General features: G+C 53.5%; 9 protein-coding genes across 9 annotated transcripts; 5 read left to right on the top strand and 4 right to left on the bottom strand.

Moving 5' to 3' along the window:
* Positions 1 to 3,123: 3,123 nt before the first annotated feature.
* PG986_005011 (uncharacterized protein) lies at positions 3,124 to 3,573 on the top strand (the record flags this gene model as incomplete). The annotated part of the gene is made up of 1 exon (XM_066841233.1): positions 3,124 to 3,573. One exon carries the CDS (start codon positions 3,124 to 3,126, stop codon positions 3,571 to 3,573), a length of 450 nt encoding a protein of 149 aa, XP_066701095.1.
* A 213-nt stretch (positions 3,574 to 3,786) lies between these two features.
* Positions 3,787 to 5,079, bottom strand: PG986_005010 (XAP5 domain-containing protein; the record flags this gene model as incomplete). The annotated part of the gene is made up of 2 exons (XM_066841232.1): positions 3,787 to 4,140; positions 4,276 to 5,079. 2 exons carry the CDS (start codon positions 5,077 to 5,079, stop codon positions 3,787 to 3,789), a joined length of 1,158 nt encoding a protein of 385 aa, XP_066701094.1.
* Positions 5,080 to 5,578: 499 nt separating this feature from the next.
* On the top strand, positions 5,579 to 6,432 carry PG986_005009 (pyridoxal 5'-phosphate synthase- glutaminase subunit Pdx2; the record flags this gene model as incomplete). Its single annotated transcript, XM_066841231.1, has 2 exons — positions 5,579 to 5,811; positions 5,925 to 6,432. 2 exons carry the CDS (start codon positions 5,579 to 5,581, stop codon positions 6,430 to 6,432), a joined length of 741 nt encoding a protein of 246 aa, XP_066701093.1.
* Positions 6,433 to 7,149: 717 nt separating this feature from the next.
* PG986_005008 (uncharacterized protein) lies at positions 7,150 to 8,319 on the top strand (the record flags this gene model as incomplete). Its single annotated transcript, XM_066841230.1, has 1 exon — positions 7,150 to 8,319. The coding sequence occupies one exon, from the start codon at positions 7,150 to 7,152 to the stop codon at positions 8,317 to 8,319; it is 1,170 nt and encodes a 389-aa protein (XP_066701092.1).
* A 98-nt stretch (positions 8,320 to 8,417) lies between these two features.
* PG986_005007 (uncharacterized protein) lies at positions 8,418 to 10,199 on the bottom strand (the record flags this gene model as incomplete). Its single annotated transcript, XM_066841229.1, has 1 exon — positions 8,418 to 10,199. One exon carries the CDS (start codon positions 10,197 to 10,199, stop codon positions 8,418 to 8,420), a length of 1,782 nt encoding a protein of 593 aa, XP_066701091.1.
* Positions 10,200 to 10,832: 633 nt separating this feature from the next.
* On the bottom strand, positions 10,833 to 11,743 carry PG986_005006 (uncharacterized protein; the record flags this gene model as incomplete). Its single annotated transcript, XM_066841228.1, has 3 exons — positions 10,833 to 11,151; positions 11,347 to 11,526; positions 11,580 to 11,743. The coding sequence occupies 3 exons, from the start codon at positions 11,741 to 11,743 to the stop codon at positions 10,833 to 10,835; spliced, it is 663 nt and encodes a 220-aa protein (XP_066701090.1).
* Positions 11,744 to 13,984: 2,241 nt separating this feature from the next.
* Positions 13,985 to 16,161, top strand: PG986_005005 (uncharacterized protein; the record flags this gene model as incomplete). The annotated part of the gene is made up of 5 exons (XM_066841227.1): positions 13,985 to 14,104; positions 14,343 to 14,486; positions 14,540 to 14,967; positions 15,078 to 15,160; positions 15,578 to 16,161. 5 exons carry the CDS (start codon positions 13,985 to 13,987, stop codon positions 16,159 to 16,161), a joined length of 1,359 nt encoding a protein of 452 aa, XP_066701089.1.
* Positions 16,162 to 18,183: 2,022 nt separating this feature from the next.
* Positions 18,184 to 22,630, top strand: PG986_005004 (cytochrome b5; the record flags this gene model as incomplete). The annotated part of the gene is made up of 9 exons (XM_066841226.1): positions 18,184 to 18,800; positions 18,866 to 19,211; positions 19,357 to 19,407; positions 19,654 to 21,025; positions 21,139 to 21,396; positions 21,469 to 21,726; positions 21,812 to 22,024; positions 22,126 to 22,395; positions 22,458 to 22,630. 9 exons carry the CDS (start codon positions 18,184 to 18,186, stop codon positions 22,628 to 22,630), a joined length of 3,558 nt encoding a protein of 1,185 aa, XP_066701088.1.
* Positions 22,631 to 22,995: 365 nt separating this feature from the next.
* On the bottom strand, positions 22,996 to 24,067 carry PG986_005003 (uncharacterized protein; the record flags this gene model as incomplete). Its single annotated transcript, XM_066841225.1, has 3 exons — positions 22,996 to 23,458; positions 23,572 to 23,863; positions 23,929 to 24,067. The coding sequence occupies 3 exons, from the start codon at positions 24,065 to 24,067 to the stop codon at positions 22,996 to 22,998; spliced, it is 894 nt and encodes a 297-aa protein (XP_066701087.1).
* Positions 24,068 to 24,492: the final 425 nt, after the last annotated feature.

Raw genomic sequence — 24,492 nt, 5'->3', positions numbered from 1 at the left:
TTGCTACACGACGACTGACGCCTTGATGCATGCCTGCACGCGCACATAACGAGAACTTTGATTGTGCCTTTTCAGCATTCAGGTTGAGAGAATGGCGCGGATGGATGGATGAATGGCTGGATGGATGGTTGATGATGATGGGCAAAGAACGGCTACGTACACGATGAGTCGTTTCCCATGACACCCTCCCCCTTTACATCCCTTGCACCTTTTCCCCTTTTTCCTTTTCCCCCTCTACCCTAGTTTTCACGAGAGAGATAGTCTCGATGAACGCTTGCACCATACCCTTGTTTTGTGCTTTTGCTTCTGCTCTGCGTGTTTTGTTTTGCTGTTCGCGTTTTGCTTTTGCTTTGCTTGTTTTGATGTTTGCTTGCGGGTTGTGCGTGCTTTGCTTTGCTGATTTCCGTTCAAATGTTCACGAAAGGTAATCATATTGTAATAGTAAAGGATGTATGCTAACACATGGGCTTGATAATCACTATTTGCTCGATATATATAGGCTGTTAAGGAGCGAAAACTGGCTAGTATATATATGAAAGATATTGAGCAGCGGTTGCAGGATGTAGCCGAGACAAAACCGGTGATTATGGTGTCTTTTGATACATTATAAGGTGATTATACATATGGTAAATATGTGTACAAATACTGACAGAACTCGAATAATAATTCCCATTATAACTCCAGTGTCAGGATAACTTGTGCAGCAGCATCACAGCCAATTCAGCAACGCCAAGTCGAAGACATGGATGAAAGTGCAGATGGCTGGCATTGACCACCACCGCTATGGAAATTCAAACTGCTAATGGTGATCGAATAGCATAAAGAAAATAATTACGAGTGAAGGGGAAGCGCTAATCATGCTGCACCAGATCAAAGGGCCATGGAGAGAGTGGCTTGCATGTGAGTTGTCTTGCTCCGTTAATGGATCACGGACCGCAATCGTCCTTTTATATTATGCTAATTTAGCAGGGTCGAAACGGCGCCAATGATAACTACCCGGAAGACAGCCACGAGTGAATGGCCGAGACGATTGCATCCGACAGGCCCAGGGAAGGCCAATCAGCTTGATCCCAAGATACGCCAAGCGACAGAGAACCGCCTTGAGAAACAGATCCATAACGACGACGACAACAAGAACTTGCCGGAAGACAGCCTAGAGAAGATCACCAAGCAGATCCTTTCGCCGAGAATGATTACCCCCTTTGCCCCTTCACTGAGACGATCACATCCGACAGGCCCAGGGAAGGGCAATCAACTTAATCTAACAATATAATAACCGAGCGACCGAGAGCCCACATCGAGAACGGATCGACGACGTTAACGACTGCCCAGAAGATAGTCGAGAGAAGATCACCAAGTAGATCCTTTTGCCGACAAGGACTGCCCCCTTCACGGAGAAGATGGCATCAGACAAGCCCAGCGAAAGCCAATCATCTTGGTTCAGCGATACCTCCCGAGCGACGACCGAGAGCTGTATCGTGGACGGATCAGCAGCAACGTGGAACAACTGCCCGGAAGATAGCTAAGTGAAGATCACTAGACATTTCCATGCGCCAATACCAGCTAACCTACCTACGAGAGCGAAACGCGAACGAACTTAATACTATCGGCTTTCTACTAGGACGCAGCACGACCGAGGACACGAGCGACCGCGAACGAACTCAATATCTTCGGCTTCTTACCGGGACGAAGAACGACCGCGGGCCATACCAAGACCCATTCGACGAGTCCAGGAGGAGAGGGAAGCCCGAGGACGTATATGGCCCAATCAAGGAATCCGCGATGATCTGACTCGCGCTGTCTGCTTGCCTGATATCCTATCCTCTCGGCTGGGGCCTGCTTATACAGCCGCGTGCATCCATCTTGGCTTTTCCGATATCTTTTCCTCAAGAGGCAATACCGAATCCGGAAACCCGAGCGTGTGTGGTGTGTGGCAGCTACACACCGGCCGAGACGAGACGCGGAGATTGGGGTTGCTTTGCGGCGGCGTTTTTGTCCCCTAGACTCGACCAATCAGGGATTCCGTCGGTGCACGTTCCTGGAACCTTCGACGAGAGAGACACACATGCACACATGCGCGCATACACTCACCCGACAGGAAATGCTCTCCTGGCCAATGTCTGCTGTATTCTTCAGCACAGGGCCGTCAAGGCTGGGCCTAGACTGAGTTCCTGCTCTTCATCTAGGTTTGTTTTAGATTGCAGATTGAACACGAGGGGTAAGCAAGCCACTGTCCGAAAGCCATGGGGTTCGTCTGCACGGGGCACAAGCATGGGATTCTCCTAGCATGCATGGGTCAACCTGCCTCCAGTGCGTGAATTTGATGAAAGTGCCCGTGGATAGCCAAAAAGATCGGTAAGAGATTGCGAGATCACAAGAGCAGCAGCAAATGTCAGCGCTGGCTGGGTCTGTCCCCGGTCTTGGCTTGTGCACCTCTCACAATTCGGGAAGATTCTCGAGGTCGAGTCCAGGGTGGGAAGATCTTATCAAGTGGGCCACAGAACCGGCCAGGCCACGAAGACGGGCTGCGGGATCTCCCAACAAGCCGGCCCCCGAGAGACAACGAGCCGGACAAAGCAAGTCAGCCCACGATGGGAGTAGATTGGGGCTCGAATCAGTTATGGATGGGGCATCTTCTACTATCTATCTACATGTAGCTAGTAGTACCGACAAGGCGACAGGCACACCCGCGACGGGGCTTTTGTTCCTTCAGAATGTTCGCGGGGTTTCGCAGCGACCCACAGCTGCCCGTCGCTCGCCATGCGCGGAATCCGTACAAGACGATTGGTTGGGGGTCCTGGGTGGTCTGGAGACGTACGTTTTTTTCCTTCCCAACCGATTCCTGGAACCATGAATAGTATCCCCCATGGATACCCAGGACTTGTCGGGAACAAGTTCCAACCCACCCACGAAGCAATATGCAAACTATATATATATCTCCTTCACGTTTCCCCATCACGCTGAGGCGGGAATGGAGGTGGGCAGCTCGCTCCATTCCTGGACAGTGCCCATCCGCATACTGGTTATATCGTGAGTCCCGTCGTTCCTGAGGCAGTTACAACACACTCTCGCTCTTGTACATAAGCACACATACGCACACAAACCTTCGTTGCAACGCACACGATGGAGTTCTCCAAGATGGACATCATTGCCGCCTCCGCCAAAGACCCCAACGTCTCAGTGCGCGCCCAGCGGTCCGAAGTCATCTCCCACCTGGGCCCGGCCGTGCAAGTAGCGCTGCAGTTCCAGCGCATCCTGAGCGTCGTGTCACTCTCCGTGCTCCTTCGCACGTATATCCTCGCGTCCCATCTCCTGCTTGTCAGCAAGTTCGTCGCCTGGCAGGCACTCATTGCTTCCCGGTTCGTGCTGTTCCAGACGGTCGTGACCTCTTGGGTAGCCGGCCGTGCGGCCTGGAACTGTAGGTCCATGCGCCGGCTCCGGAAGAAATTCGAATACGAGTTCTATACCTTCATCCTCGGCTCCGGCGGCAACGGCCTCTTCTGCATGATGTTTTGGCCCGGGTGGTGGATACTGGGCCTCGTCACTCTGGCCATCTGGTCGTGTGTCGGTTGAAAAGAGCCGCCACATACATGACGGTTAGTGGTTCCCTCAAGTAATACATCTGTTTTCGACTTGCGACATCATGCTGACAGTCAGCCAACACGCAGAATATAAACCAAGCAAAATTTACCATTCGATTTATTTCATCGGCTAAGACAAGTGCCACAACCGAAGTGGGCAAGACGAAATAACAAGCCTCGCCAAGAACGAACTGAATGAACCGAATCAATAGAAGAACGTGTTACCGCTGCGGGGATCCTTGCGGATCTGGCCCTGGTAGTCATGCTCCGGGTCGAAGTCCTGCCAAGTGCTGGCAGGATAGATGTGCTTGTTTCGCTCATACCAGCGTCGATCGACGACCTTGGTAAAGGTCGGGTCGTCCGAGGCTCCCTCGAGGGTATCGATGTCAGGCAGGACCTTGGCGGTGCGCTTGTCGGCCGTGGAAATAGGTTCTGCGGAAGCTTCTTCGGCGGCAGCGTTCGCGTCGCACAACACTGCCGGCTCGGCGCTATAGTCGAACAGGATCTGGTTGTTGGGACCTAGGGTCTTATTCATTATGAAATAGAGGAACTCGTAATGCTGGAAACATGTTAGCATACAGATCATAGAAGTAGACATCACCCTTGGGCAAATGCTCGATGGGCGTATGCCAGGATGGATAGATAGGTTGATGGATGGTCCCATAGAAGAAAAGAAAAAGAACTTTGAACTCACATGTGGTATTATGAGACCTCCCCGGACCAGCATCAAATCGTCAACGCCGATACGCGCCCATTCTCGGCGCGCATTAGTCTTTTCCCCGACGCCGAGCTCAGCACCGACTTTCCTGCTCTTGTCCAGGAAGATCCATGTGAAGTCTCCCTTTTTGACCCGCGCGACGCCGCCGGGGAGGTTCGTGCCGTCGTAGAAGACAAAGGGGATCGCGATCTCGGTGGCCTTGACGGCCTCCTGCTTCAGCAGGAACTCGCGGCGCAGGGCGTCTCGCTCGGCGGCCTCGCGCTGGAGTGCGGATTTCGTCACGGCTCGGGGCACGATGGACACGTTCGCGTTGGCCTTGAACTTGGACTTCTTCGTGGCGGTGGTCGTCGTCGCGGTCTTCTCGCCGGTGTTCGCCTTCTCTTCCTTGCCGGTACTTTCGCCGCCGTCGCCGCCCTCTTCCTCATCGTCATCCCCAAAGCTGAGCTTGGACTTGGCACCACCAGTTTTCCGCTTCTTGTTGCTGAGGAGCTTCTTTTGTCGGTCCTTTGCCTTTTCGTTGCTGCTGTTATCGTTGCTGGCATTGCCGTCGCTGTTCGTCGCGTTGGGGTCGGGCGTGCCCGTCTGCGAGCGGTCGATGCCGCTGCCGTTGCCGCTGTTAGCGGCGACGGCGGCCTCGCGCACCTCGCGCTCCTGCTGCTCGAGGACCTCGGCGCGCCGCTTGCGGAAGTCGGAGAGCTTGACGAGGCCGACGGTCTGGTCGGAGACGCGCTGCTGGGTCGTCTTGTTCTGCGCTTGGAAGCGCGAGTCGGGGGCCGACATTCTGGGATGTGCCGTGAGGAAATGTGTGCGAAAGAGGTTTTGTTGTTGTTGTTAGGTCAGTTGTTACGGTGAAAGTGACTTGCTGGCTGCTGGTGCAATCGTCGTAAAACAGCCCAAAAAGGACCGCCCCCAAAACTTTAGGCGGTGACGTTATGTTTTTCAGGGACCCTGGCTTGCCTAGCCAAAGCACGAGCGGCTGCAAGTGGCCTTGTCAGGGGTCTTGTCTTGATTAACCACGCTGAACTTAATAATTAGTGGTAACAGTGGTAGATAGTAGCCGGTGGTGCGTGCGCCGACTTGTTAACCGACTTGGAGTCAGGAAGCAACCGCTGCTACCCATTGGTCTACTACATGCATCCATTGGTGTTGCTCCTCGATATATTTTGCAGAAATGCTACCCTGTTGGTTCTTTTCATGACCATTGAAACTTGCAACTCACAGTTCTTGACAGCCACAGTTGAGGAAAAGAAGTCAGACCGGTAGACGAGATACAGAGAGAATGGGTCTTACCATCGGAGTGCTCGCCTTCCAGGGCGGCGTCATCGAGCACATGACAGCACTCAAGAAAGCCGCCGCCTCCCTCCAGAAGAACGTCACCGTCATTGAAGTACGATCTTCCGCCGAGCTCGAGTCCTGCGATGCGGGTTTGGTCATTCCGGGAGGCGAATCGACTCATCTCTCGCGCGCTGCCCGAGAATGCGGCTTGCTAGAGCCCTTGCGGGACTATGTTAAGTAAGTGCCTACACCCAGCTATTTGGGTATTCCTTGTCTTCTTCACTACAACCTACTGTTGGTTTTAACATGGAAGCAATTGTCAACTGACTGGACTTGGTGGGTTTAATCAGGGCGAAGAAACGTCCAGTCTGGGGCACCTGCGCCGGCCTCATCATGCTGTCCGAAGAGGCGAGCGCCGTCAAGCAAGACGGCCAGGAGCTCATCGGTGGACTCGACGTGCGCGTGCACCGGAACCACTTTGGGCGACAAAACGAAAGCTTCATGACGAATCTGGATCTGGAGTTTCTGCGCAGCAGCAATGAGTCATCATCACCACCGTTCCCGGCCATGTTCATCCGAGCGCCCGTGGTGGACAAGCTGCTGCTGCCCACAACCAAGGCCCACGATGCCGAAGCAACGCCGAAGGAAGATGCCGCGGTCGAGGTTCTGGCCATCCTGCCGGGTCGTCACGCCTCCAACAAGGCCGCTGCCGCTGGGGAGCTGGGATCTGTGTCTCCTGAGGGTGCGGGCGATATCATCGCGCTGCGCCAGGGGAAAGTCTTTGGGACTTCTTTCCACCCGGAGCTGACGGACGACATCCGGATACACGAGTGGTGGTTACAACAGATCCTCTCATAGAAGGGCGACATGTAATACAACAACTAGAGACGACAATGAATGAACGATATAGATAATGCCTACCTAGGTGTTCGCGATGTGCCCCTGGCTAACATGACTGTGTAAGCTAGGGCAAGGTTAATGTGCGCCGCATCTGTGCAGCTTCGTACAAGTCGAGTCGATCACTCTCCCAAGAAAAGGTAAGGTTAGCGGGGTTCCCTGTAAAGTTGGAGCCCGCCCGCGATCTCTCGGCGCGGGGCACTTAAGACAGGGACCTCTTCTTAGATACCAAGATGTTTCTACTTAACCAACCACACATCCAGATTGGAGTCACATTAACAGGAACCGAGATCTGCTTTGTTCAATGTTGTTGACCATCCATACGCCTCTTCTCAAAGTTGATGCATTCTTTCCTGCCAGTACTGTATTAATAACGATGTTCTCAAGGTACTTGGATTAGCTAGAAAATGGAAGGTAAACTGCATCTATGTCCGACACCGACCAGCACAGTTGCTAAGCTAAGTCTTGCACCTCGCCCCAGCAATTGGAAGTGATGACTCCCAATTTTCACATTTTTACCGGCCAAATGCACCCAAGTCCCTTTGCCGTTGATCCAAGACTGCTGTACCTCAACCACAAGAAGACTCCCAAGACCACCCCATCCGCCATTGCCTACCACAAGATTATGCAGGTGATACGAGCCAGTCACATCGAGTCCGGTGAAAAATCGTGGATATAATGACCAAGCCATTCGAGAGTGCTCCATCCTCTGGGTCTGGGGTTACCTCGCAGTCTGTATCTGATCTCCTCACAGTCATTCTGACTACATCGGTCACACCTTCTGCACCCTCTACGGAGCTCATCGAGGCCATACTGCAATCATTCCAACGCCACTGTCCTAGCTTGACCTCCTGCCGAGTGATAGTCGTCTTCGACAGCTACGATCAGATTGTCCCACAGGCTCGCCTCAAAAGGGGCCAAGTGACCGCCGAGCAGGCCAGCAACTTTGACCTGTACAAGGTGAACGTCAGGAAGCTAGTACTGGAGCAGTACTTCCCAGGCCAGAGTGAAGAAGAAGTACCGCTGTCAGTCATCAAGGGCAAGGCCGAGTTCGGTTCCCCTTGCATCGTCACCAACAGCGTGCCGTTTGAAGCCCGTCAGACTTCCGACAAGCAGGTCACTTTTATAGAGCCGTCTAGGCGCCTGGGATTTGGCTTGGCTGTGCGCGAAGCGCTGCGTCTGACCGAAACACCCTATGTGTTTGTGGCTCAGCATGACTGGTCTATCATCGCTGACATTCCCATCGAGAATATGCTGCGTGTCATGCAAACTTCCGAAAGTGACCCGGCAGTCCCGATCAAATACGTCTGTCTACCCGCCGTACGTATGCTTTCGTATGCAGCCCACGCCGACGTGATTCGGCATCGTGCTTTGAGGGAGTTGACCTCAACGTTGAAGCGCGACTTTCCTGTTCCATCGTTGTCAATCTCTTCAGAGAGTTCAGGGCCAGAAGAGGCAGAAGAGTCCGGGACGACAGCAAGCGTGCCCCTGACTCCCATGTTCTTCTGGCACGACAAGCCGCATATCTGCAGCACGGCGCACTACCTCGCCCGGGTCTTCCCGTCCCGTCTCGCGATGCTCCGGGGCGATTTCATCGAGGACAAGATCGGTCAGCGCGCGCGCACCCAGATGAAGGAAGGGCTGTGGTCCAAATGGGCTACCTGGCTGTACTACCCGGACGATGGAAAACAGCTGTGTCTCCGGCATCTGCATGGCCGAACCTGGAGAGGAACCGAGGGCGAGGAACGGAAGCTTGCTCTCTATCGGGCGCAGAATGGTATCGCGAATCCGACTGACGAAGACTCAACATCACAAGCCACATGCTCACCGGACCTGGTACCAAACTAAGGTCTTCCGATTGGGAGGAGTAAACCAACGACAATTCGATATGTTATGGCTTTAAATCTACCAATGCCAATCGTCCCTGTATTCCGCATTCGTTAGAACTAGTCGATTGTTTTCCATTTATTTTCGATTTCCTCAATGAGCCTCTGTTCGTCCCTTCGTCTCGAGTCTGCCAGGGTCTCTCGCACTAGCCTTTCTAATGTGCCACTCTCTGTATCTACTGTCAAACTGGGATTGGACTTGCTAACGTCTATTGCAGAACGATTTCCCACGGTCGACGAATGTCTGCTCTTCACGGCGGTGCGGCTTCCAAGCATTACGTCTGCCAACGCCTGGCCGAAACGGTCCCTGTGGAGCTGCTCGATGTATTCGATCGCTGACGTAGCTTGCTTGTACATGTCCTGGCGATGCCGTGCCATAGAGAGAAAGTCTTCAATAGATCCATCTCTGCAGGCTTCCGCCCACTTGAGCCGCATGCGTGAAGACGACAACTTACATAGGATCGGCGGCGGCTCAGTCACACGCTGTATCTCGAAACGATGCGCAAACTGTGTGCCGGATGCCACGGTCTCGAAACAATCTGGACAGACGGTACACCCGTCAACGCAACACCAAAGGCTCTCGTTACTCTTGCTTCTCCGGGGGCAAGGGGCCAGTTTGGACACCCGGCGGACATACCTGGCAAAGACGCTGAAGTCCCCGACGTCGACAACTTGGGCGAGCTTCTCGACGTATGATAAGAACCGTGGTGCTGCTGGGTTGAGATCGCACAGCCTCACCATGGAGTCCAAGTTGACTTCGGAATCGGCCAGGTCGAAGAAGGGGCCCATCTCGCAGGGCGCTATGATTCCGCAGTAGCAAGCCTGGCAGATCTGGAAGTCTTTACATCCGCCTTGAAGGGTATACCACGGCCCGCCCCGGATCCCCGACTGGCGACAGGGTTTGCTTCTCATGACGGACTTAATCGCATTGCTGAAAACTCTATAGTCGTTTCTTATTAGGGCGGCTTCCAATGCTACCATCACCGGACCCATGGACAATGCGCAACTGAACTTGATCGTCGCGGCGACGTCAGAAATCTTATCCTGAGCCTTGGTGAAATGGCTTTGGAAGTCGGTCATGGCCACGTTATCCAAGAAGCATACCTCGCAAAACCATAGGCTTTTATCGTCCTGTCCGACTGGGGTAGATCGGTCGGTGCTACAAGCCGTCACCAGCCTACCTCTGCATTCAGAGGCTCGAAGTCGCTGTCTCGCCGCGACGAGGTAGCTCGCCCAATCGTCGCATTTTGAGAAGGTATCTAGACAACTCTGAATGTACCGAATGCTCAGAAGGCACTTCCTTGGGGGCGCGTCGTCAGGTGGTTCACTGTCTGGATTGAATCTATTTGCGAAAGCCGTGTCTGCAACGCGATCCTCGTAGCAGGCTTCGCAGCATTCTAACATCTCCGACTCGTCCTCGTCATTCATATAGGCAAGCCAGCGTCGCATTTGGGGTTTTCTCGGTTCGCCGTCGACTTCTGAACAGTCCGGTATAGTGTTTCGGTAGTTCGCGAACTCCATCATACCCTCGACACTTCGATCTCTGAGGGCGCGCGGCCAAAGGATCGACACAACGCGTGGCACCCAGAACCGGCAACGCGACGGAGCACCAGTTGGGGGCGTGAACCTTTCGAATGAATGCGCGAGAGAGGATCCTTTAATATGCGAGGCGTAGCATCGGGAGCAGGCGAGGAAGTCTGGCTGCGCCGCGAATCTGTACCAAACCGTGGAGTAGTAGAGCGTCTTGTACTCCGGACACTGGAACAAGATGTCGCTTGGTGAACCTTTGCTCGTATCATCGGTGTCCGAACTTCTTTTGGGGGGGGCTTTCCGTATCATCATGGTTGCGAAGCAGTGTCTTGCCTTCGGTAGAGATACGGAGTGTTCTTCTCTTGGTTTCTGGTGATGCGGTCCATGTTCGGTGTAGTTTCTCCGATGCTGAGATCGACGAGGCTTTGGTGGATGCTTTGGAAGTTGAGGGGGATGATATTCGGTGGAAGATTCTGCGCTTGGTGCTGGTGAAAGATCGGCTGGCTTTCTTCCCTTGGGGGCTAATTGAGACATGGCTTTCCTACTTCTTCGATAAGGGGGTACACCTTAAGGCGGGCTGCGTATATATGTGAAGTGAGATGGTTCTGGAATAAAAGATCTTGAAATTTTCCTCGTTAGGTTACTGGGTACAGCAATCGGAAGGAAACTCAGAAGCATTAAATACATATTTGGGCCAAGAAAGTCGTTTTGTATTGCGTTTCGATGCCGTGAACCTGGTTGACCACAGATGAGCATAACACAGGTCTCTACGAGAGTCAGTCGAGAGAAAGGCATCAGACTCATTAGGTTCCAAGTGATACACACAAAACTTGAGCAACTAGATAACATTCAGTCTTCTGGTATTCCACCAGCCCGTTAGGAGCATAAGTGCTCAGTCCTCTCCCCTCTTCCCCTCAACGAACTTCGAGCATATTTTCCTTATGATCAACCTCCTCTCATTTCTCTGAGAACTGAGGGAAACCTGCTCCCTTCCCAAGACATACACTCTGATCCTATCTCCTCCATGTGCGGAAACTCGAGCTCCGGCAGGTTGGCAATGAAGTATTTGACTCCAGGAGGGGGAATCCGGTTCAGCAGGTTCAGGGCCATGGGCGTGACGGTTTGGTTCGTGCAACTCCGTACGTATGCTTTCAGGTGCCGGGTGGGTTGCGTGATCATGATGTACAGGACGATGTAGAGCATGTAGCACGCATTAAGGGGGATGAGAAACCAGGGGAGAGGGTAAGGCAGCCCAGACGCCAAACTTAGAAAAGGAGGCTCGTCAGTCTGTTTCCCCAATGCTTAGTCCTACTGTTCTCCCATCTACGCAGGGTATCTCCAAGACGCCTGACCCCTCGGCTGGAATGGCATTGAGAAGTATTTGACGGTGTTGGGCGCCAGAATTCAGAACTTGATTTTTGTCTGTACACAAGCCGTGACGTCCGACTTTTCAACGTACAAGATGAGTGCGCGGACCGCCTCGAAGATATCGACGAAAGTCGGGCCCGTCCCAAGGCGACGTGAGGCGGCGCCACAACTGCAGAAGCTTGGGCGTATTGAAGAAGCCCGGTCTCTTTCCATTATACTCCTCCAGACGCAGCTCGGGACGGCCCCAGGCCGCAGACATGCCCGGTTCCCTCTATACGATGGAACACGAACGGTAAAGCGCCCGAACATTGTTTCGTCGCATACTCGGACGGGGAGCGCACGAGGTCGGCGAACGGGCCGAAGGAGGCCAGGTGAACCTCGACGGTGTCGCGGTATAGCTCTGCTAGGCTGTGGACTGCCACTAGGTGAACGCCGGCTTGGCCGTATTCGAAGTTGGCGAGGAGGAGAATGCGTTTTGGGGTTCTCATTGGGTCAGTTTACGTTGCGGGTTGATAATCAGTACGTGGTTTAGAGGAGCAAATTACAACGAGTAGACTTAGTTGATGAAGATGCTCTGAGTAAGACTTTCAAGCCAAGCCCCTCTGATCACTTGATATCTATCCGTGACACCACATGTCAAGATAGTGGCAGGGCGCGGAACCTGGTCCTCCCTATGTTGTTATTTGTCACTTGAGGGGAATGATTGCCCCCCCGCCGACCCGGTTCTCCTCCATCGCGTTATGCATATTTTGGATTGCCCCTTTTGGTCATAGAACAGGCCCTAGGGCAGAGAAGAAGGGGGGTCTACGTATAGTAAGCTCATCTGCTGATATTGCGATGGCATGCCTGATTTATTGAGAATTTGAGTGTCGACCGCGTGAGCTCCTTTCGACGGTGGAAGACTGGTTTGGTTTGGTTGCCTCCCATTTTCGATTCTGCATTGCGTTGAGATATGGATTCTTGCTCGTTATGCACATACTTACTTACATCTACTGGGGATATCATGCCTAAGGGGCTCATTGAGATATGCTGGTGCACAGGCACAGAGCCTCTCGCCCCTCGAAATATAATGTGGACAAGTAAATCGTTTCTGCTATCATATCTTTAAACCTACAGTTGCTCAGATTGTCCGAAACAGAGTTACTCCCTCAGACTGTATGGGCTATAAACATTACGAGGGTTATCCGGCAGCTTGATCACTGCTTTCTACTTCACAACTCAAGCGGGACTATTCCATCCTCTATAGTAAAAGCTGCACAACTCCTAAGTTTAATATATCCCAGGATCCAGGTGTAGATGGAGGATAATGCCGCACTAGGTGTAACACATGGGAGCTGACCATCATGTCCTCTTCTAAGACCAATATTCTATGTACTTCAAATTAGGTTATAGAAACAGAAGGGATAACATGGTGAGTCAGCCATGTAATAGTTCAAGTTGTCATGTCCTTCCTAACATACATCGAAGCAAGCCAATCCCAATCAAGAAGAAGACGACGTTCCCTCGCGCTCCCATATCTATACTATATTCAGGAACTCTTAAGCAACTATAGCTCGTCTCCGGTACTCAATTCATAAAATAACGATCTCCACGATTGCGTGTTGTATGTCCCCAGAGCTGAGCTGAATGGAGTCAAGCCGGCAAAGACTTCAGCGTGAATGCGGCCAACTCAATAACTGCTCTTACAAGTCAAATCAATCACGCGATAATATGGCAATTGGTCGGCCGTGCAGCTTTCAATGCCTCACGAATTGGGTTATCCAATTGCGGGACCCCGGGACCCTGCCACCGATCGTCTGAACACCCACCACGGGTCAGCCACAGTATCCCGTGATTCAATACTGCTTGATTTGACATGGATAGACGAGTTCCTATGAATATACCCAGGCTCAGTTGGGAATGCCATGTCGTTTCTGCCTTCACTGAAGTTTGGGCATCGGGGCTGTACCATGGCTTTGAAGCTTACGCGGCCACGTAATTACCAGGTCGCGATTCCAACCTCCACGAAGCACATTTTACTTGCCAACCCCACCGCAACAGGGGAGCTTTTACTAAATTTAGGTGCTTTACTTAGGTATGTTGAAAATGCCAATCAATTGATGTTCGACCTTGATTCTCCCATCAGTTCATTTCATGCTCTGTTTGCAAGTACCTGGGACAGACAAGTAGCGAAGTGGTTGCGCAGTGCAAAAGGAAGATATTTGGTCACGTGGGCTTCCATTGAATCGGCTCGAACTGGCTTTCGGGGCTTCGTGTCTGCCTTGCGCTTGGCGCCAAACGGTTTGACCAACCAAAAATTCGGCAACAGCATTCGAGCCCATCCCCACTTCCGGCCCTCGTCCACATCACTCAGCAAACAACTCTCTTTTTCCCGTTCGCCTCTGCCTCTGGCCTGGTCGATGCAAAGCACAACCCTCCGAGGACGCAAAAGTCCCGACTTCTAGTTTTCGAGCCTTGACTCACTTTAACTCACTCACTATTGAGCGACTACGCCGCCTCAGCCCCCGTCCACCAGACTGGTTTCCAGCAATTGATCGCAGTTGCAGTCCGGCTGAACGGTGCGGGTTGACCTTAGCTTGCTGGCTACCCCAGTTCTCTCGCGCTCCAATTCCCAATTCTGCCCCGGGCGGTAGTGGACCGTCAGCTTCTGTCAGGCTCGCAGGCTCTCTCCTTCTCCGGACTCCCTAGTTCCCCGTCCACCCGTCGCTCTTCGCCCGCCACCGCCCACCATGGACATCCGCAGTGAGGCCGACATGGCCATTGGCGACACCCAGCAGATCCTACAGGCCGCTACGGCCTGGATGGGCTCCTTTATTGCCACCGACCAGCGCAAGGACAAGATTATCCAAGTAGGTCACCACCACCACACACCACGGCGCCTCTTTTCCAGCCTCGGCTCGACTACCAGCCAACTCAATGGGGCCTGCATGTGCCATGCCTGCCTTCTCTGTGCCACCATCGTACCGTCTATGCATCGCTTCCTTCCTAGCCGGCGGCGTATAGACAAGTTTGGTGGTCAAGCATGCTGCCTGCCTTCCCATTCTCCTAGTACTTTATGAGACGTGCTTGGCTAATTTGCAATGATAGGAACTCCTTCGGAGATTAGAGGACACTGAGGAGACAATGGACCAGCTTAGGGGTGATCTAGCTGCTGAGCGCAAGTCCCGCCGCGATTATCAAATGGAGTCGGACAAGTCCAGCCAAGATATGAAACGGTTGGAGCAGAAGATTGTCCGTAATCTCATATTTACTCGTCATGGCCTTGAATCTAACCATCTTGACAGAAAGATGGTTCTTTTATCGCGATTCTTATAGATGGCGACGGAGCCAAGTTTGCCGACCAGTATATTCGGAATCCATTAGAGGGCGGCCCCGCCGCTGCACAAGCACTCAAGCAGGCTGTCCGGGACTATCTCCAGACCGATAACCACGATTTCAACGCCGAGGATATACCCATCGTTGCGCGTGCCTACGCCAACCTCAACGACCTGGCCAAGTCTCTCCGCCTGTCCAACGTCATCGACCGTGATGAGGATATGCGAACCTTTGCCGAACAGTTCACCAACAGCAGAGCCGAGGTCGACTTTGTCAATGTTGGCCGAGGAAAGGAGAATGCAGACTCCAAACTACGCAAAATGCTCAACCATTACTTAAGAAATCTTCAGTGTAAGAAGATCTTTGTGGCATGCTGCCATGACAACGGCTATCTCCAGTACGTATCAGCAAGTCCCTTGCACCCTGACCCTTTTACAGTGCATCAAGAGAACATTGCGGACAATGATGCTGCCCAGAGAAGAAGACTGCTGACTTGTTCCACTGCAGTGATCTCCGAGAATATAGTGACTATCCTGAACTCCGCAATAGGATTGTCTTAGTTGAGACAACCCCAGCCGAACAGGGTTTTAGTAAGTGCTCGCACATCTACTCCTTTCTCTCATCCAGTCCCGGCAGGGCATCCGGCCTTGACCCTGAATACACGGCTGTTGGCTCAGAGCATCTTCGCTTGTCCCTGCATTTTTCTTGAGGACGGTTACTGACCAATAATTTGTGCAGAGCAACTCCCTTTTGATCTTACCAGCTTTAGCAAGGTCTTCCGATCTAATACTCTATTGAACGAAAGCAAGAGGGCACCTGCACCTGCTGCATTCTCCCCGCCTAGCAGTCTACCCATCCACCCCTTTCCCCCTCCCGCAACCCAGCCAGACTATGGGAGCCAGAGAAGCCTACCTGTCATGTCCCCTGACAAGCAAATGCCTCCGATATCGGCAGCCACACCCCCTTCACGGACTCGACTGTGTCGACCCCAGCCACCATGCATGCAGACACTGAGCCGCAGCTTGCGCAGCTTACTCGCACTGCCAGTGTTCTTAGCTCAGGGAATGGAGGAGTCTCTATCAGCTACGCTAAAGCCGGTGGTTCTGAAAGTCTCCAAAATATCGACATTGCGGCAAAGCCGAAGAAGATGACCAAGACGATGCTTTTCAACAGCGATGGTCACCGAATAGATCCTCCCACTAAGCATCCAGCCAACACGCCGGCTCAGCAAACGTATCAGTCCAAGCTCGAGAAGGTCAATCCTAACGCATTCTGCAACGACCACTACCTCGTCGGCAAATGCAAACGCCCCAACTGCGAGCGTATCCATGATGTGGACCTGAGTCCCCAGGAGGTGGCTATTCATCGTTACAAAGCGCGCACCAGTGTCTGCCCTCGCGGACCGATTGAGTGTTTCGACTACGACTGCTACTTGAGCCATCACTGTCTCAAAGATCCTCGATGCACAAGAGGACCCGGCTGCAAGTTTACCAACACCGAATGGGGTAATCTGCATCTCGACACCAATGAAAAGCTCACGCCTTCCCTACGCTGGACTGATGGCGTTGACTTCCCCGATCGTCTGAATTAAATCTCGATCTTTTCCATTACATGCCAATGTTATGATATGGCACAGGCTTACGATACAGCCGAGGACTGTCATGCTACTCTCTCTTTGGCTTTTACCCTTATATCATCTTCCTGATTCCATCAAGAAGGTTTCTTTTCTTTATGTCGCTGATTCAGGTCCCCAACCCAGTATGCTATCTCTATGAGGAAAGGCTTACAGAATTCGGAAGGCTTGAAATTGATGACGATGGCTAGCGTGTACCTTTTGGGAAGCAATTGAAGCACTTCAGTTACCATAACCTGGTTCCTGTAGCGTCATTTGCCCCCAATAGCCAACTTGCCTTTTGCTGTGTGTCACAGGGATTAATAATTGCACTGGGGGACGCGTTCTTATAGTGGAGCTCCAGTTATATGAATACTACTTGTTACTCATCCAGATTCAACAGCACCACAGGTTTGGGCCATGCGTATCCTCGCCCTAGGTGGAAGTGAACGCAACGCGAAGCAAACATCCTAGTATACTTCCCAATCTTAGCACATATACATACATGTGTACTCTGGTATACACATTCTGGGCGAAGTATGCAACACTCCTGGCTGATGTCAGGTAAGCTAAGCCGGTTCAAGAAGTAAAAGGCCAGGCTTAACGCAACCGGCCACCCGGTCTTCCGAGAGGGTCGTACAAAGCAAGCAATACAGGGGCTTCCCCGCATTATCACACCATGTAAGCGGGAATATCGACCTTGCATATAAGGCGGGTTGGCTCGGAAGCTTATCATGATCCTCGGCTGTCCGATTTGTTCAATTTGAACCAGATCCGCCAAGGGAGAATAGTAGACGGATATCGTAGCATAGTCCTTTCGACTTAAAGATTCGCGAGGTAGAAATTCCGGTAACAGGCTTTGGTGTACGTGGGCATGATACTTTGCATTGCTATGCCCACTTCCGCTTCCAGTTGGCATCCGTATTGGGGTTTTTCTCCTTGCCGTGGTGGTGGAATATATGTTTGATGTAACAACGAGCCTGATAAGTGGAAATAATACAGCCGTATCCCAATGCACAGGCTTCAAGATAGGACTTGCCCTCTAGGGAGTTGGTCACACGACGGTACACGGTGTTCGGGGTATATATATGCAAACATGAAAGACCTCAACGTTACATCGTTTTTCTTTCTTTCTTTCTTTTTTTTTTCTTTTCTTTTTTCACCCCTCCTCCGTTCGTCCTATGATCTACAACTGCATTGATACATCCTGAATAAAATGCTGTCCAGAGACAGACTTTCTAAGGTAAACGCCACTGCTAGTTGAAGTACTTCGAGATAGGAACGGAATGATAAGGGGCTTTGATAAGAAAACAAGCTAAGCCGACGGCTTACTAGCGAGTGTCGGCGGCCCATCTCTGAAACTTAGGGCGCACCTGCGCAATCCCGCACACTAAACAAGTAATCCTCTTGTATTTCTATCATCGTCTTCCGTCCGACTATGTAACCTACTATATGTACATTGCACTCCACTCCACGCCTGAGATCTGCCAAATATAAACTCATTCAATCGTGACCGACCCCAACAACGGCGGACATAGCTCAGTTGGGAGAGCGCCAGACTGAAGTGATAACTTCAGGAACATCAATCTGGAGGTCGTGTGGTAAGCAATCCATTGTTTACACCTGGACATTCGAGTCAGTTAGCTAACAAGACTCTAGTTCAATCCACACTGGCCGCAATCATGAATCTACTTTTTCTTTTTGGTTTTATTTTTCGTCTGCGGCTGTTCCTGTAATGGCCTTCCAGAAGTTGCCGTCTCCGACCTCGAATTTATTGGCTCGGCTATTTTCCTTCAGCTGTTTGCGTAACTGAAGTACGGACACAATGGCCGCTGTTGTCTTTGTTCGTGATACGCATTCCACGAGCAAGGGGGTAGCTGGACAGCCACCCTTTGTCGTCGTCATGAGCGAGAAGGGTGGTTGTCGGGTGCAAATCCAGAATGGCATCGGGCTATAGCCTGATTGACGCACACCCAACGTCCCCAAAGTGTTTGAGGAGACATGGCGAGCAACAATAACAGCAACAGTGGCAATGCGAACTCGGGTTACGATTATCCCTTATCCCCATGGGCGGCGCGTTTCGGAGTATCGCCTAACCCGGCCTGGTCCGGATTACACGGCCAAGAGCATTCTGGCCTGGCTCCCATACTCCCGGAGCTGGATCCCCGTTACTATGCCGAAGAAGGGCCTGCCGGCACCGACCAACAGCCCTTTCCAGTGCCGTCCAAGGAAGAGCTTGATTACCTGTTCTGGAGCGAAGCAGAACAGAATCTCCATTTGCTCGGCTTCAGGACCTGGGAGGTGGCGTCACTGAATGAGACCCTCTATGGCGACCTCTCTGGCGGTCACAGGAGACTGGGTGGCGCTCAAGAGGAACAAAAGCATGCCAGCGCTTTCGAACAAGGCAGACTAGTGGTGGACGAGTCTAAGTGGCTTCCTTGGCTCCGCAGGGATAATTGGTGGCAGCCGGAGGCTGGCCAATCTCAAGATCAACTACGGAAATCTCCAGGACGCAAGTTCTGGTCCGTGGACGACGATGCCGTCTGGAATGAGCTCCGCCCCATCCTTGAACTCGCCAACCGTATACTGAACCTCCTCATTGACACTCGCCATCCCTGGTAAGTCTGGCAAAGCCGCTCTCGTATTCCTCCCCTTGATCCGTACGCTCACTTTCCGACTGCAGGATGGTGGCAGCTGCGCTTGGCACCCTCGAGCCAACTCCCACGAACCCCAAACAAAGGCGAATGCGCATAGTTCCTGAGGATAGCCAAAAGATTACGGCGGCGGACCTCCGGCGGACAATAACCGAGACGGGCGATAGGCTCATAATTTCGACCTTTTTACACGATCGATGGTCAATAGAAACTGGCCACGGGTTACAAGGCAAATGGAGTGGCTTCAAACGCGTAAAGGAGGAAAAATACCGTAAAGGGACTGTTGGCATCGCGACATACCGCATGAGAGCCCTTGTCGAGGGGGACTTGACCACAGCTGAGAGGTGCCTGCTCCAGGCCTCGATAGCTAAAACGGTAAGATTTTCAGTAACTCGGGAACCCAACAAGCCATGGAAAGCTTTTTGCTAATAGTTAGTTCCACGCAGTACTGTCACGAAACCATGGTATGAAACGTGTATGAACCGTCATCTCTCACGCATAACCTCTGACTTTTGTATAGCATGCTCTTTTCCAATCTCACCTGAAAGCTGGCGTGTTGGAGGAAGAGCCAGTAAGTATCAAACCTGTAACCCAATGGATACTCACTCTCTGGCTAACTTAGACTTCAAGTTCATCAACAACGAGATATCTGTTGAGATCGGACGCGCTTTCGAAAACATGATTTTCGGCGGTGTAAGTACGCAGCACTTTATGAATGCTCGAGGGTAGATTGGACCTGGCTCGCTATGTAGCTTGGAGAAAGGCGGGCTGGTCACTCACCAAATGCGGCACGCTGCTGAAACGTACCGGATTGTAGTACTTCCACCCCTCCCCCAAGAGACGGGGTTATCCGTCGGCAGAGTCATGGACCGCTGCCAACATCTTGGGCTGGCTCATGACGCCCTGGCCAGACCGCAGTTCGACTAAGAAATACCAAGGCAACCGAAAGGTCCTGCCCGAAGACGAGGAAGTCGGCATGGCGCCTCTGCTGTGGGTGTCAGCATTGCTTAGCGAGAGGTTTTGGAGCACCGAAGTCTCCAAGCACGGGGCCAAGGCCTTGTTCATGCCGAAACTCGTCAAAACAACGCGCCACTACAGCGCAAACGGGATTAGGCCCAACGCCATCTATAGGGCAGAGACTGTTCTCCAAATCGAGACCCCCCTCGATTCGTTGAGGGACAGGCTAAGGACGACTTCGCTCGACTTCAACGCCCGGACCCTCAAGTGGGCAGAAAGACATCCGTGGTACGACGAGGAAAGGTCCAAATGGCTCAACTCCCCGTGGAGGTGGGCGGACAATTGGCGGTGGTTCATCAAGCAGTTCAAGACGGCCCATGCGAAGAAGGACGAGTTCCAGTGCTACAAATACTGCGAGGACATGATGGGACTGTACAACCGCGGCACTTCGTGGACTTGGATGTACTGGGCCATCGGCTTGCTCATGAAGGCCTCGATGCCCGTCCACCGAACCGAACTCAAGCAGCCGCCGATGAACCCAAACGTCACGGAGCCAATAAGGCGGACTGCCAACACCAAGAACCCATTTATTGTAGAGACACTGGTCAGGAGTAAAGCGGCGCAGGCGAATCCGACGAGGCACCAAGGGATGCAAACGAGAGAACGATCCAACTACTTCCAAGACAACCCCGTCACCATCCCGCCGAGCGAGTACACGGAGCCCGACGCCGGCGCGGCGAAGCAGCGCATCCGGCACCAGGCCGACTGGCTCAAGTGCTACCAGAGCTGGTCCTACGCCCACGAGCGCCTGGACCCCCTGCCGCGCGGCTGGCTCGACAGCCTGGCCGAGACGGCGCGCCAGCTGGAGCAGGCGAGGCGCGACCCGGCTCACGCGGACCGCCGCTCCTGGGCCCCCTTCGATTTCAAGGTGCCGCCCTACGACGACCGGTGGCAGGCCGGGGACCTCGTCCCCGGAGGCGGCGCGATGGTCCGCACGATTATCGACGCGGACGCGCCGGCGTTGAAGCCGCTTGCGCAGCTCATGCAGACGCGCGGCGAGGAGCTGCGGAAGCGGCTGGATGAGCAGGCTAAGGTCTTTTTGGCGAAGAATGTACAGGGGGAGCCGCTGCCGCATCTTACTGTCACTGAGGTTGGCGGGCATCGGGAGGCTGACGATGCTTGGGTTATATACAGCCAGAACAACAATACGTCCAACGTCTACGACGTAACCGGTAAGCCCTGCTACTAGCTGATGTTCTTTTTCTCTCTCCTTGTCCTCCTCTTCTCCCACTGCCCCCCTTTTTGTTCCTCGGTGGATCGCTAATCAAGAACTACCACGAACCAGCGGCCCTGAAAGAATTGAAGTGGACCACGGCACAGTACCGAGAAGTGACGAGAACGACCGACTACGGCCTCGAGATGAGAACCGGAGCTCACGTGCGAAATGTGACAGCGGGAAACGCGTTCCTAGGCACGTTTATGCGCTGGAAGCTGCTCGGGAAGCTCATGGTTCCCATGCTGCCCGAAGCGGTCAAGGAGAATGACGGGACCGGCGGGATGCCACTGTTTCAGACGTACGGCAAGCACGTGTTTGACTTGACCAGTGAGTCTATACCCTTTCCCTCCCTTACTACTACAATAATAATAAACCTTTTCTTACGACGCCAACCAACAGGTTTCCTCTGCCCGCCGCACTGGCAAGAAATCCTGCTCAGCAACCCCGGCGGCCCTATCAACGAGGCCCTGCCGGGCTTCTACCCCGAGATGATCTCCGTCATCTCCAAGCACCGCTGCGGCTACATCATGGACCCGCCCACCGCGCCGCGGCCCGACGCGGACCTCACGCCCTTTACCGAGCGCACGCTCCGGGTCTACGACAACCCGCGGTCGGGGCTCTACTACGCCGTCGAGGGGTTCGTGTACGATATGACCAGTACGTATAAGCAGACTTACCCGAGAGAGAGACACAGTAGCGTGTAGAGTACATATACTAATGCAAGTATCCTTCTCGTCACCAGGTTATCTCGAGTTGCACCCTGGCGGCCTGGCTTCGCTCAAAGAGTGGGCAGGAAAAGAGGCTTCGGCCGTGTTCGCCAAGTGGCACGACAAGGACATGCTGCGCAAGAGCCCCTACGATGCGCTGCGCATCGGCAGGATGGTGAGCGAGATCACGGCCGACCAGCTCCAGGCGCACCACGTAGTGTTGGATAAATGGGTCTACGACATTACAGGTAAGCCCAGTTCCCTTCCTTATTTGCGGCTCTTTCTTTTCCTTCATCCTTGGCACGTATGTACGCATGTTTGCTGACTACTGGGGTGTGACTCAAAATAGTACCAGCAGAGGGAGACCCCAGCGGCCTCTTCCGCGATCTGGAGGACGTCGGCGGTAGGGACGCCACGGACCTCCTGGAGGACGAGCACACCTCGGACGCGGGCCGGGCGGCGTTGGCGACCTTGAAAACGGACCACCAGAGCCGCATCGTGCATCGGGTACAAGACACCAACGCGGCGCAGGTTATGTACGACGAGCTGGCTTTGCACGACGACCCCGAGGGAAAGGGGGCTTGGATCGCGATTGGGGACAATGTGTGGGACGTTACGTGTGAGTTCTTCCATACATGCATATTACTGGAGGTGTGCTGTTTACTAACGCAATGGGTATAGCCATGATGCTGCAGCCGGACTGGTATCCCCGCAAGATCGATCGCAAGCTCGCCGGCAAGGTGTTGGGCCAGGAGGCCAAGGAGGACGAGAAATGGTTCCTTGGGTCTTATCCACATCTTCTCGTGGCGAAGCTCGATCTGGCTGGTATCGCGAATATGATTCTAGGTCCCTAGACCGGATACGATCGACCACGCGGTTTGCGGGGGAGAGAAGTGTGCTACGTCAGGGGCTGGGAGGTTTTTGTTAGTTACTTCTGTAAAGGGGGGTGGAAGGGAATAGTGATCTAACTGCGGTTTCTACTATAATCTTAGATTGGTATGATGCGTAATCGGATTATAGTTAAACTCCTTAAATAAAGACTAAAAAGGCCTATTGACCCAAGATTTTATTTCCGGAGGGAAATATGTTTGTGGTATTGTACCTACTCCGAACGAATCTACAATAATCCATTGCCTCACGTGTCTCTCTCCTATTGCCAGCACTTGGCCCAATCAACAAATACCTTCCTCCATACTGTCTGTCCCAGACGAAATCACCCTCATCCACTCCACGTCAAAACCCTCCACCGCCACCCCTGCTGCAGCACCGCCAGGTCCTTCTCCTCAAGTTTCGCCTCCCCGCTACCATTCCCACCCCCTCGTTCCACCTTGGCCGCGAGCCGCTTCAGCCGCTTCGAGACCGTCTTGGCCACGCGCAGCGACACCTCGTTCTCGAACACGTACAGGACCGACAGCACGAAGAAGGCGACGGCCGCGAAGCCGCCGAGGAACCAGCCGCTGCCGCGGACGGACGCGCGGATCCGCGCGATGAGGGCGCGGGACTTGCTGAAGGCGTACTCGGTGGCGTTCACGAGGGCGTTGCTGCTGCTGCCGGTTTCTGACGTTGATAGTTTGTTGGTGCTGCTGCTGCTGTGGCTGTCTTCTCCTTTCTTGTTGCCGTCCTTGGAAGGGCGGCGGAAGATGCGGCGGACTAGGGGGGGATGACGGAGGCCCTTTGATTCGCTTGTGTTAATTGGGCTCCCATGCGAGATATACATCTCTCCGTACGTATCCATACCCGTAAACCATCCCACACGAGAAAATCCGACGGACAAAACAAGATGAGAAACACTTACAGCATCCCGCCCAACACCCACTTCCGCCACCGATGCGCCTCGGCCGCCTTGATCACCACCGCCAAGCTGCGCCGCAGCGTCTGCAGCTCGTCCAGCACCAGCCCCTGCTGCGCCCGCGCCCGCGCCATCGCGTCGACGGCCATGGGGCCATTAACGCTGTAGCTGCTGCTGCTGCGATTCGGGCCTATCTTCCGGAGCTGCGTCAGGTACTCGCGCGCCGCGAACTCGCAGGTGGTGCGGGCCGACTTGATGCTCCGGTCGCCGCCGCCGCTGCTGATGCGCGGGGGAGCTGCTGGACGGCGTTGGGCTCGGAGTACATGCCTACCGGACCGGTGGCTGCTGCGGTGTAGTACGCACTGGCGGAGCCTCCTCCGGCGGCGCCTGGGGCGGTTGCGTAGAGGGCGGGGGCGGTGGCGGCGGGATTCGCGAGGGGCACTGGGCCTGGACGCGAGGGCTGGGGTGGATAGGACGGGGTTGAGGTGGGTTGGTACTCCATGGTTTGTGGAGGGGAGATGGGGATAGACAGACAGATGGAGAAGGTTCGGGGTTCGGGCCGGGCCGCGGCTATCTGAGTAAGGGAGAGGGGAATGGGGTATGATCTACACGCGAATGCGAAGAGAAAGTAGGATGTGAGAGATGATTGATTTTGAGACGAGATGAAGTTAGGGGGAAATCAATGTCTGTTCCTTCGGGCGTTATGGCAAAAGGAATATATGTGAGACAGTCAGGGAGAAACGGATGGGACGTGGTGGTGCAGATTAAGAAAGTGAGGCGAGAAGGAGTAAGCAAACAGGTCGCACGTCGCATGTTTGGATGCGCGCGACGCAAGGAAAGCAGCGGCAAACATGTTGGGAGAGGGACGCAGACTCATTGGTTGGCCCGGATCGCTTGGGATACATGTACGTGGGTGGCTGGTCGTAC

This window comes from Apiospora aurea (genome assembly GCF_038362705.1).
Source record: "Apiospora aurea strain CBS 24483 chromosome Unknown utg000004l_segment0_segment0, whole genome shotgun sequence".
Classification (NCBI taxonomy): Eukaryota; Fungi; Ascomycota; class Sordariomycetes; order Amphisphaeriales; family Apiosporaceae; genus Apiospora; species Apiospora aurea.
This window is presented reverse-complemented; position numbering and strand designations above follow the sequence as displayed.